The sequence below is a fragment of the Myotis yumanensis genome, unplaced genomic scaffold (assembly GCF_028538775.1).
Source record: "Myotis yumanensis isolate MYYU_CA2020_CCGP unplaced genomic scaffold, mMyoYum1.0.hap1 SCAF_21, whole genome shotgun sequence".
Classification (NCBI taxonomy): domain Eukaryota; kingdom Metazoa; phylum Chordata; class Mammalia; order Chiroptera; family Vespertilionidae; genus Myotis; species Myotis yumanensis.
In genome coordinates, this window is record NW_027223772.1 from 13,816,634 (window position 1) to 13,829,810 (window position 13,177).

Genomic DNA, 13,177 nt, shown 5'->3' on the forward strand with positions numbered 1-13,177 from the left:
GGGTCTCTACCTTAAATCATCTTCAAAAGTAATTCCAGGCCCGGCCAGCATGGCCCAGTGGTTGAGCACTGACCTATGAACCAGGAGGTCACCTCATGCAGTTGAAGACCAAGCCTTCGTCCCTGCCTCCCAGTAAAAAATGCAACGTGCTTAATCTAACTGCTCAGCTAACTCCAACTGCTTCTCTGTTTTCACACAACAAGCCTGGAGCTCAGTCCATGGTTAGCTCATGTAATCCCATTTATTGAACTCAGCAGTCCCTGCACTGTGCAGGGCGGGGTCAGATGTACTGGCTGGATGAAGGGATAGTAGTGAGACCACAGAAGGCTGACACTGCCGTGCTGCTGAGCTCGCTGTCAGGAGCATTACCTCTCGGCGGAAAAGCACTGGCCCTGGGCCTGGCTCAGGGTCCCGGAGGGTGGCCATCAGGGCTTCCGCGGGCGCCTGTGGGCGCAGGAGGGAAAGCAGCCACCCTGTGCTCACCGTGCCTTCTGGGTCCACGAGCAGCAGGTGCTTGGCCTGGCCGCCGTGCATGCCGGTGAGGACGAAGGAGCCCGGGTTGGTGGTGCTCTTCCTGACCAGGAAGTCCCCATCGCGCTTCAGCAGCCCCTCCGCCTCCTTCCTGCTCATCTGGCCTTGGTACCACAGCTCGGCTTTCAGCTCTTCCAGCATCTTGGCATCCGGGGCTCTGGGGGAGACGGGGCTGATGCACTCCACGGAGGCTGCCTTGCTCAGCACAGGCCCCACGGGCTGGTTCTTGAGAGCATCTTCAAAGGGTTCTGCCAACAGCATTTGCCAGCGACAGGAGGACCCGGGAAGAGCAAAGGATAAACAATACAATGTGAGGGCTGAGAAGGCAAAGGCAACGCTACCGGAAGAAAGAACCAGAGACAAATGACAGCTAATAATATAACGAGACGAGTCATAACAAGCATTTGAGAGTACAGCCCAAATCTTGGCATGACTCTGGTAAGTCTGCTTTCCCAAGGCAGCTGGGCACTGTGCCTTGTGCCAAGGGTTCAAGCACACGCAGGTCTAGCTGGTTAGAATGCCTGTAGCTTTGCACACCGCAGGAGGCCACGCATATTACATGCCATCTACTTTCTCTGGAACGTTGGCTAGCCTCCAACAAACATGCTCTCTTCTGGATAGAAACCTGCCAAACCGAAGGAAATACGCAAAGAAAAAGACAATTTGCAAGATTTTTATTTTGTGCGAGACCTAAACCCAATCCATCAAACGTTTATTTCAAAATCTTTGTATCGGGTGAATTTTTAAAAGAAAATAAAACTGACGTTTAATTGGGTGCTTTTGTGTGACTTGCCCCAGGCCAGGAGCCCTACCTTCCATTGACCTTCACTTGTCCCTGTGGGAAAAGGCTCTTGTGTGAGTGTCTGAGAGTGAGTGAGCCTGACTTCAGGCCCTTCAGAACAAACCTCTCACTGCAGGGAATCCGTCAATGGCAACATTTCTGCTCTAACATCAACAAATAGCAGCAGCAAGCAAGTCAGCAGGCACGCCTAAGTTAATCTCAGGGTTTGATTTTCAAATAAGTAATTGGACAAACGCACTCTGAAAAAATGAGGGGAGTGCTACACAAATGTGTGGTGTTATAATGACTATGTGGGGCCACACTGCCAACCCAGTCAATGCAAGCACCGCGAGAGCAGCATCCTCCTGGGCACAACTACACCCCAAAGCCCAACATTATTCCTGGGACGTGGTTCCTGCTCCACAAACATTCAACAAATGCTGTAAAATAAGACCAACTTAGAGGATGGGCAGGAGTGAGGTGAATAAATGAAACCAAAATTAGGTCATTTGGGCACTCATTAAGTCATTTATAATTTTGGAGCAGAAAAGAAGTTAAAACTATTAATTAAATTTTTATTTTTTACCCTATCTTTTTCCTGATTACCTGGAGTGTTGAAAATTTGTATTTTACTCTTTCTACACCATCATCATCACCACCACCACCACCATCACCATTATCCTGTTATCACCATATATCATCATCACCACCACCATCACCATCCCCACCATCATCACCACCATTATCCTACTATCATCATCACCATTTATCATCACCACCACCATCACCACCACCACCACCATCACCATTATCCTGTTATCACCATATATAATCACCACCACCATCACCATCACCACCATCACCACCATTATCCTACTGTCATCATCACCATTTATCATCACCACCACCATCACCACCACCACCACCATCACCATTATCCTGTTATCACCATATATAATCACCACCACCATCACCATCACCACCATCACCACCATCATCCTACTGTCATCATCACCATTTATCATCATCTCCACCATCACCATCATCAGCATTATCCCATTATCATCACCATTTCCCATCATCATCACTATTATCCCTTATTTGCATCACTATTTATCATCACCATCACCACCACCATCATCACCATTGTTATCCAGCTCTAGTGGTTAAAAGTAAACAACAGAGTGCTGCCTTTATTTTTCACACTTTTCAATAGATACTAGCCTTCCAGGGCCCTTTCTTGGTTTTGCCGGGAGCAGGAGTAGAAATAGATAGATGAGAAAACGTTGGCTCTGGTTCTCATAGTTCTCATCTCAAACCCCAGGCCAATCTAACTACCCAGATCTGGGGCCAGGAATCACTGGTGAACTGACTACATTAAACAAGTACAGCCACGAACGCGCACTTGTGAGCATCGCGAACACTGGGGCGGCGGCTCAGCGGCTCCACCTGGCTCTGCATCTTGGGAAAGCCACCTCACTCCTCACGTTACTAAAGTGAAGGGATCGGACTAGGTGACTGTGAAGGCGCCACAAGCACTGAGATTCTACAGTTCTTCTGGTTCTGGCCATCTTTGTAAGTCGGAATGGGAGTCCGCTATCTGTGGAACCAAAGCGGCGGGGAGAATTAGACTTCTGTTACCATGGTGCCGTTAATCATAAACGCACTCCATCCTGTCCTCATCACATTCACCATCATGGACAGCAGGCGTCAAGCCAGCAAGGTTGCCTTTTACCAGCGGTAAAGTCACTTAACCTCTAGGGTTCTCTGTTCTCTCCTCTGTAAAGTAAGGATAATAACAGCAATAGTGACGATAATACAGTCATGTGTCACTGAATGATGGAGATACTCTCTGAGAAATGTCACTAGGCTATTTTGTCATCGTACGAATATCAGAGGGCACTCACCCAATGCAGCTGGTACTTTTATACAATTGGCAGTGCAGTAGCTTTGTTTACAACCCACTGCATCACCACAAACACATAAGTAATGTGTTGCACTATGGGACACCAATAACATCACTAGGTGACAGGAATTTTTCAACTGCATTGTAGTCTTGTGGGGCCACCATCACAAATGCAGCCTGTAGTTGATCCAAGTGTCATTCTGTGGCACATGACTGTAGTAATAATACCTGCCTGTAGTATCATTGCAAAATTAAATTAAATAATAAGTGCATAGCTGGTGGTAGAAAGTTGTTAAATGTTAATCTCCTCCCCTCTTTAGCCTTTAAATTCTCAAGGAATTTAAAAAAGAAATTTTGGGATACAAAACTTCTTTTTTTAAATATATTTTTATTGATTTCTGAGAGGAAGGAAGAGGGAGAGAGAGATAGAAACATCCATGATGAGAGAGAATCATTGATCGGCTGCCTCCTGCAAGTCTCTCACTGGGGATCGAGCCCACAACCTGAGCATATGGCCTTGACCAGAATCAAACCTGGGACTCTTCAGTTCACAGGCTGACGCTCTATCCACTGAGCCAAACCAGCTAGGGCGGGATATAAAACTTGTGAGCTAAGGAAGTTCTTTCAAAATTCCTTAAAAACGGCTTCCACTTCTATTAATCAGTTCATGGATGATTTAATTTTGCAATGTTTATGACCAACAGAAATTCCTTGGCACACACCCCACTGCACTGCTATCTGAGTAGTTTCCTGCCTCTCTCTCTGTCTTATGTTTGGTCCATGCACTTGTTACTAACTGCTAATACATAGTGGTGATTTCAGCTCCACAGAATAAAGATGTGGCCTATTTTGTTTTTGTGTATATAGGCAAAGTGAGTAGAATGGCATTTGACACACGTTAGGTGTTCAATAGAGTAGGGGGGAGACTTGTAGTGGTAGAGAAAGAGGGAGAATAGAGGAAAATGAGAGGGAAGGCAAGCATGTGCCTGCATACGAGAAGGGTCTGCTGCAATTTCTTGCTCAACAGACGGAGAACTCTGAGGACATGGCGATGCCGTTACCCTTTGGCATCCTTAGCAACTGAGACAATACTTGGTACACAATAGCCAATTGCTATTTAAGTGAATACATAAATGAGTGCATTTATTTATGTATATTGTTTGTCTCAATGCATGTGCAGTTCTTCAAGTGCTAAGTCAATGCCAAAAAGAGGGGGATATTGCTTTGTCTCTGGACAAAAGAAAGGGATGGAATCCCAAAGCAGAGGTTGGCCGAAGTTGAAAGCCTTGAGAAGCCCAGTCATACACAGAAAAGTGCAGCAAGCCCGGCCAGCAGCAAATCCCGTCACCGCACAGATTTCCAGTAAACGAGTAGAAAGCAACCCCAAAAGAAAAGAAAAGCGAGGCGAGTGGAAACGCACTCATGTCAAAGAGGTCCTTCCTCGGGCTGCTCTCGGCGCTGCTGCCCGCAGCCGGCCCGGCCTGCGGCGGGAAGTGCGGGGTGTTCACGTAGGTGGGGGCGTCTCCCGTCGGGGCCGCCAGCGCCGTCCCTCCTGGCATGCTGGACGTGTCCAGGGACCCTGCAACAGAAAGAGAGCCCTCTTTCTTCTGATGCTAATGCTGCCCACGCATTGACAGTCACGCCCCCCGGTCTCACACAGAAGGTCCTCCAGGTTAACACAGGGAGTTCTCCCGGCAGCTCCCACAGCTCACATCTCCTCTCTGACCCCGTCACAGGCACTGCTGTGTTCTGGCCAGGACACCCACACCCGCCTGTCAGGATGCGAGCTGCCAGCCCATGCCGACGCCTGCCCCCGACGCTGGCCCGTGACGGAGGGTGGGGGGAGTGGAGCCCCAGGGGTGGGTCTGCTCATCCCGGTTACAGAGGCCTGAGATCGAACAACTGAGCAGAAGAGCAACAAGCTTCATTTTAATTGTCCTTTTTTCCTGTTAAGTGTAAGTGAATGCTTTGTAAATTAACTCCATTCCGGTAATGCAATGCGGGTGCTGCCACCGTTTTAGAAAGTTACTACCTAATGAACTGAGATGCGTTCTTACAAAACAGCCCAGCGCGGGCGTGTGATTGAGCCCTCACCACAGGCAGGGCCGGTGTGTACTTCCTTCGTGACCCACGACTGTGCCCACGCTGGGCCAGCGTCCCTGCTGTTGGCACCGGAGGAGAGCTGAAGGATGTCGCCCGATCACACCCGCTTGGGTCACTGCCTAATTCTTCCTACGGGATCCTTGACTCTAGCACATTTACACATATGTTCTCAAGATGGCTTCTGGGCGCTCCCATCTCCTGGGAGAGGTCACCTTCCACACTCTGGGGGCAGTCAGCCCAGCCAGCGGGTCAGCTCAGGGCTCTGAAGAAGCGCTCCCGAGAGCCTGCTGCTGGGCTTTCAGCAGCACATCACTCTCTGCCTCATGCTGAGAATGCAAGTGTCCCTCCGCTTCCTTCAGGGCGAGCGCCCCAGCAAAGTCTGAACTGCCCCTCGTCTGCTCCTGTTCTGCACAGGCTCCCGCGCCCACAGGCGGGCCCTGGGTGCGTGTCCTGCTCCAGCCGGGCTCTCTGCAGCTCACATGTGTGTGGGCATTGCAAACAGACCAGCCTGTAAAACGAATTTTACAAACTAATTTTTAAAAGGAGAAGATGAAAAGCCCAATGAACAGCTTTCCTGACCGCGACCCTTTGCTACTCACACGGTGGCAGGTGCGGAGCCGGGGTGTGGACGCGCACGCCATGGCGGCACCGAAAGTCCATTTTAGGGGGAATAGCTGCTAGCAAACTAACAAGAAACATTCTTAATTGTTTCATGAAAAAATGTATTTATTGCTTTCAAATGAGAACTTGAAATTTATTAAGAATGAGTCTCAAGTTGTAGGCCAGGAACTTAGGTACAGCTGATCTGCCCTGATGAACCTCTTGCATGGTCTGTTCTTGATCTGGCCAGAGTAACACACAGAAAGAGACCTCGTTTTCTAAGTAAACCTAACTTTTTCAATAAAGTAAATATCTAATATAAATGATGTGTCTCCTTATATGCCTAGGTGTATACATGTTATGTAAATACTTTTTTAAAAACTATCAAGCGAATTATTGTTTTACTTTATTCTTGTAAGAGGAGAAGCCTTTCAAAAAAATGTGTCTTTATTGTTGAAAGTATTACAAATGTCCCTCTCCCCCCCCAGTGACCACCTCCAGCCATCCTTGTCAACCCCCCATTGGCCTACTGCACTATAGCCTATGTCCATGGGTTATGCATATGTTCATATCAGTTCTTTGGTTAATCTCTTCCTGCCTTCCCTTCCCTCAGAGATTCTACAGTCTGTTCCATGCTTCCATGTCTCTGGATCTATTTTATTCATCAGTTTAGTTTAGTTCATTAGATTCCACATATGAGTGAGATCATGTGATACTTGTCTTTCTCTGACTGGCTTATTTATTTTAAATGTCTGTGGAACAAAGATGAAAACATAGTAAAAAACTGCCTCTGACAAAAATTATGACCTTAATTTGCTATATCCTTCCTATTCTGACACAGAGCCATGTGGTGGCTTCTGACAGGGGTCATGTTCAACTGACCAGGCCAGCACGATGGGTCATCTTTCAGCTGGGGCATGCAACATGTGAAATTCTCTCACAAGAAGGGAATTTTAAAACGTTATTGTCATTACACAGTGATAAATGGATCAACCCAATAAGAGGATATAACCCTTGTAAACAATTATGCACCCAATACATGAGCACCTAAAAATATAAAGCAAATATTTTTTAATCATTATTTCTTTTTTTCCCATTTTTAAATATATTTATTGTTTTTATTGATTTTTTATAGAGAGGAAGAGAGAGGAATAGAGAGTTAGAAACATCGATCAGCTGCTTCCTGCACACTCCCTACTGGGGATGTGCCCGCAACCAAAGTACATGCCCTTGACCGGAATCAAACCTGAGACCCTTGAGTCCGCAGGCCGACGCTCTATCCACTGAGCCAAACCAGTCAGGGCTAATCATTATTTCTTATTGGTACCACTTAATGTGAAGAAAACGTGCATTTTCCAAAAATGTGGAAAAATGTTCCATTTGCCTTATTGGGTCCAAATGTTAGGTTTAAATTATTTTACTATGCAAGCTTTCTTTCATGTCTTCGCAGTAGTGATTTCCATTTTAAATCTTTGGTATCCATAATCTTATCAGAATCAAAAACGTATGCCTTGAGGTCACTGGACAGCTCCTCCTCCAACATTTTAAAAATGTGCAATGAAGGTTATTGTGCTGGTAACTAAATAACAGTAATAATATGGGAGAGAATTAAGAGGACATCTAGGCTGATGGCAAAGAGGTTCAACGGTGCGAACATAAAGGGAGAGATTGACAGTTATACAGTCATAGTGGGGGAATTTAACACCCCACTGACATCAATGGACAGGCCTTAAATGACACATTAGATCAAATTGATTTAAATTATGTTTTCTAGAGCATTTCACTCCAAAGCAGCAGAATATACATTCTTTTCAAGTGCACATAAAACAATTTCCAGGATAAGCCACATGATAGGCAACAAAATAAGTCACAGTAAATTTAAGAAAACTGTAATCTGCCCTGACCGGTTTGGCTCAGTGGATGGAGCATCGGCCTGCAGACTAAAGGGTCCCAGGTTTGATTCCGGTCAAGGGCATGTACCTTGGTTGCGGGCACATCCCTGGTAGGGAGTGTGCAGGAGGCAGCTGAATCGATGTTTCTCTCTCATCGATGTTTCTAACTTTCTATCCCTCTCACTTCCTCTCTGTAAAAAATCAATAAAGTATATTTTTTAAAAAAAGAAAATAAAACTGTAATCCTATCAAGTACCTTCTCTGACCACAATGGTAAGAAATCAGAAATCAATTAAAAGAAAAAAACTGAAAAACACACAAACACATGGAGGCTAAATAACATGTTACTAAACAATAAAGGGTTACCAGTGAAATCAAGGAGGAAATCAAAAGACACCTGGCAACAAATAAAAATGGAAACACAACAACCCAAAATCCATGGAATGCAGCAAAAGCAGCCCTAAGATGGAAATTCATAGGAATACAGGCCTAACTCAAGAAGCAAACAATCTCAAATAAACAATCTACTCTTATACCTACAGGAACTAGAACAACAAACAAATCCCAAAGTGAGTAGAAGGAAGGAAATAATAAAGATCATATCAGAAATAAACAAAATAGGGTCTAAAAAAACAATACTGAAGATAAATGAAACCAAGAGCTGGCTCTTTGCAAAGATAAACAAGATTTATAAACCTTAAGCCAGACTCATAAAGAAAAAAGAGAGAGGACCCAAATGCATAAAATCAGAAATAAAGGAGGAAAAGTGACAGCAGACATCATAGAAATAAAAAGGATTATAAGAAAATATTATGAACAATTATATGCCCACAAGTTAGACAACCTGGAAGAAATGGATAAATTCCTAAAAACATACAATTTCCAAGACTGAATAAAAAATAAACAGAAAATCGGAACAGACCAATTACTTCCAACAAAATCAAAACAGTAATTAAAAATACTCCCTACAAACAAAAGTACTAGACCTATGGCTTCAATGATGAATGTTACCAAATATCCAAAGAAGAATTAACAACTAATTTTTTCAAACTATCCCAAAAAAAATTCAAAAGGAGGAGTTTCCCAAGCTCATTTATGAGGCCACCATTATCCTGATTCTAAAACCAGACAAAAAAACATTACAAAAGAAGAAAATTATAGACCCATATCCCTGATGAATATAGATGCAAAAATTCTCAATAAAATATTAGCAAACCAAATTCAGCAATACAATAAGAAGATCAAGTGGGATTTTTCTGGGATACAATGTTTGGCTCAATATCTGCAAGTCAATTAAGTTAATACACCACATAAACAAAATGAAGGGTAAAAAATCGTAAGACCATATCAGTACATGCAGAAAAAGCATTTGATAAAATCTGGCATCCATTTATGACAAAAACTCTCAGCAAAATGGAAATCAAGGGCGTATACCTCAACATAATAAAGGCCATATATGACAAACCCATAACTAACATCATACTCAATGGGAAAAAGCTAAAAGTGTCTTCCTTAAGATCAGGAACAAGACAGGGTTGTCCACTTTCACCACTTTTATTCAACATAGTATCAGAAGTTCTAGCCACAACAATCGGATAAGAAAAAGAAATAAAAGGCATCCAAATTGGAAAGGAAGAAATAAAACTGTCACTATTTGCAGATGACATGTTACTACATATAGAAAACCCTAAAGATCCTACCAAAAAACTATTAGAGCTGATAAATAAATTCAGTAAAGTAGTAGGGTACAAAATTAATATTCAGAAATAAGTTGTATTTATATACCAATAATGAACTATCAGAAAGATAAACTAAGAAAACAATCACATTTACAGTTGCATTTTAAAATACCTAGGAATAAATTTAACCAAGGAGGTAAAACAAAAACAAAAACCTATAGTCAGAAAATTACAAGGCATTGAAGAAAGATTTTTGAATTGGATACAAATATATAGAAACAAGTACCATACTCGTGGATAGAAAAAAATTAACATTGTTAAAATGTCCATACTACTCAAAGCAATCTATAGATTCAATGCAATCCCTATCAAAATTCTAATGACATTTTTCACAGAACTAGAACAAAAAATCCTAAAATTTATATGGAATCACAAAGGACTCTGAATAGCCACAGCAATCTTGAGAAAGAAGAACGAAGTTGGAGGTATCATGTTACCTGGTATCAAACTATACTACAAGGCTTTAGTAAGCAAAAGAGCTTGATACTGGCATAAAATCAGCCATACAGATCAATGGAACAGAATAGAGAGCCCAAAAATAAACCCACACCTATATGGTCAATAAATATATGACAAAGGAGGCAAGAACATACAAAGAGGTAAAGACAATCTACTCAATAAGTGATGTTGGGAAAGTTGGACCGATACATGCAAAAAATGAAATGAGACTACCTTTTTATACCGTATACAAGAATAAACTCAAAATGAATTAGGGATTTAAATGTAAGACTCAAAACCATAAAACTCCTAAAGAAAACATAGGCAATAAACTCTGACATTGCTCTAGTAGTATTTTTTCTGATATACCTCCTCACGCTAGGAAAAGAAAAGAAAAAATAAACAAATGGGACAAGTTTTTGCACAGAAAGGAATTCATGAACAAAACAAAAAGACAACCTACTGAATGGGAGAAGATATCTGCTAATGATACATCTGATAGGGAGTTAATTGCCAAAATTTATAAAGAACTCATACAACTCAACACCAAACAATAAACAATTCAATTAAAAAATGGACAGAGGACCTAAATAGACACTTCTCCAAAGAGGACATACAGATGGTCAACAGACAAATGAAAAGATGCTCAACATCAATAATAGAAATGCAAATTAAAACCACAATGAGTTATCACTTCACATCTGTCATCAATAAATCAAGAAACAAGTGTTGACAAGGATGAGGAGAAAATTGTACTATTGGTGGGATTGCAAATTGGTGCAGTCACTATGGACAACAGTATGAATGTTCCTCAAAAAATCAAAAATAAAACTACTTTTGATCCAGAAATTCTACTTCTGGGTAGCTATCTGAAGAATCCAAAGCACTAATTCAAAAATATATGTGCAGCATATGTATTTTCAGCACAATTTACAATAGCCAAGAATTGGAAGCCACCTGAGTAATCACCAATACATGAGTGGATAAAAAAGTTATTACCAATGGAATATTACTCAGCCATAAAAAAGAATGAAATCTACCATTTGCAATCACATGAATGGATCTAGAGAGTATTATACTGAGTCAGACAGAGAAAGACAAATACCATATAATTTCACTTATATGTGGAATCTAAAGAACAAAACAGAAACAGACTCATAGGTACAGAGAACAGACTGTTGGCTTCCAGAGGAGATGGGAGTTGGAGAGCTGGGTGAAAGAGGAAAGGGATTAAGTACAAACTGGTCATTACACAATAGCCAAGGGGATATTAAGCATAGCACAGTCAATAATATTCTAACAACTAGCATATGGTACCAGGTGGGTACTAGACTTATTGAAGGAAACACTTTGTAAACCATGTAATTGTCTAACCACTATGCTGTACACTTAAAATAACACTGAATGTGAACCATAATTGAAAAATATAATTTTTTTAAATGTATTGTAATTTACTCCCAGAAGAAATGGCTACAATAAGGGAAAAACCTTAACATTAAACCAAGAAATGGTTAAATTTATATACATAGAAGCATAAATTGGATCTTAATTCATTTGTCACTCCACCTCCTTTAGACCCTGCAGAGTGAGTAGCCAGAGGCATGGAGATAGTGAAGGAGTTATAGAAGTGCCTGGAGGGGGGGTGGGGGGGGTTAAAATAAAAAGAAACCTTTAAAACATACAAAATACACACACACACACAACTATAACAATAAAAGTGTAATATGCAAATTGACTGAATGATTGAACAACAGAATGACCGTCTGGACGACCTTCCGGAAGACCCCACTATGACACGGCAGCCAGGGTAAGGAAAGCCCTGATAGGCCCTGATCACCAGCCAGGCCTAGGGACCCTACCCGAGGGGTCCCGGACTGTGAGAGGGAATAGGTCGGGCTGAGGGACACCCCCCCTAACCCCCCAGTGCATGAATTTCATGCACTGGGCCTCTAGTATATATATATATATATATATATATATATATATATATATATATGTATCTGTGTGTGTGTGTGTGTGTGTGTGTGTGTGTGTGTGTGTACAGAGCTGTCTATAGAATGGAGACTTACGTTAGCAGTTAGTTATTAGTCATGTGTGAATTATTTTTAATGTGGGAGCATGCTCACTGATTTGATAACAGGTGACAGTGTTCTCTACATGTAGCCCAGGCAGGAGGGATGCATCTGGAGCCCTCTCTTGCCTCCAGTAGCTGCCACTCTCCTCCTGAAGTTGACCCTGGAGCGGGTGGGGTGTGGCGAGGGCAGGAAGAGAATGCTGCTACTAGCTCCTGTGAGGAACCACTGGGCTCAGTCCCGCTGGGGTGCTCGAGGACAGCATGAAACACTTGAGTCTCCCAGCCAACTCCCTTTTGAAATGGGTGGGGGTGCCCTTGGAGAGGTCAGTTCCTCAGCCCTCCTGCAGTAAGTGCTAAAGGATAGGAACCGGACCTGTTGCCAGGGGAGCCACCATTGATGTGTGGCACCCCCACAGCCCTCACTTTATATCTTCCTCTGATCTGGGCAGGAATCTGCAGCCCCCACCCCGCTCAGCAGACTTTTGCAGTACATTTTCCTGCCCTTCCACAGGAGATGAAGTACCACCAGGGAGACGGTACTTTTGTCTTGGGTTTTTTTAACAGGGATGTGCAAACCAACTTTATATGTAATGCCCACAAACTGGAAACAAATATCAGTCAACAGGTAAACACAGTGTAGGATATTCACACAATGCAATACTAGTCATCAAGAAAAAGGAAAAAACTATGGATACGTGCAGCGACAGGAGTGAATCTATAAATAGTTTTGCTGAGTGAAAAGAAGTCAGATGAAAAAGAATGCATATGTATAAATGATATGTACATAAAACTCTAGAAAATGCAAACTAATCTACATAAACATATAAAGCAGAACGGAGGAGGGGCAGGGAGGACCAGAGGCAGCACGTGACGTTGGCGAGTTTTCATGTTGCTGCCCTCACTGCCTCGCCGCTCACCTTGCCTGGCAGGTGTTTGCTGCCAGTCTTCGCCAAACGGCTCTCCTACGTGTCTTCCCTGGTAATAAGTTTGCTCTTTTCCTGAAAACTGCAAACACAAAGAGAAAAAATGATGCTCTTCTTTCCCCGTCTCCAAAAGCCACGGCCCCGCACAAGGGACAGCAGTGGCCGGGCAGCTGCATCCCCGATCGCACAC

At 42.9% G+C, this 13,177-nt stretch overlaps 1 protein-coding gene across 1 annotated transcript in view; it reads right to left on the reverse strand.

Annotated features, from left to right (window-relative positions):
* SHC3 (SHC adaptor protein 3) overlaps positions 1 to 13,177 on the reverse strand; it is a 148,555-nt gene that overhangs the window by 26,100 nt on the left and 109,278 nt on the right. Inside the window, exons 9-11 of the mRNA XM_070400816.1 lie at positions 12,982 to 13,069; positions 4,639 to 4,797; positions 484 to 779 (exon numbers count right to left, since the gene is read on the reverse strand). Coding sequence (XP_070256917.1) covers positions 484 to 779; positions 4,639 to 4,797; positions 12,982 to 13,069 — 543 coding nt within the window. The remainder of the gene's footprint in view (positions 1 to 483; positions 780 to 4,638; positions 4,798 to 12,981; positions 13,070 to 13,177) is intronic.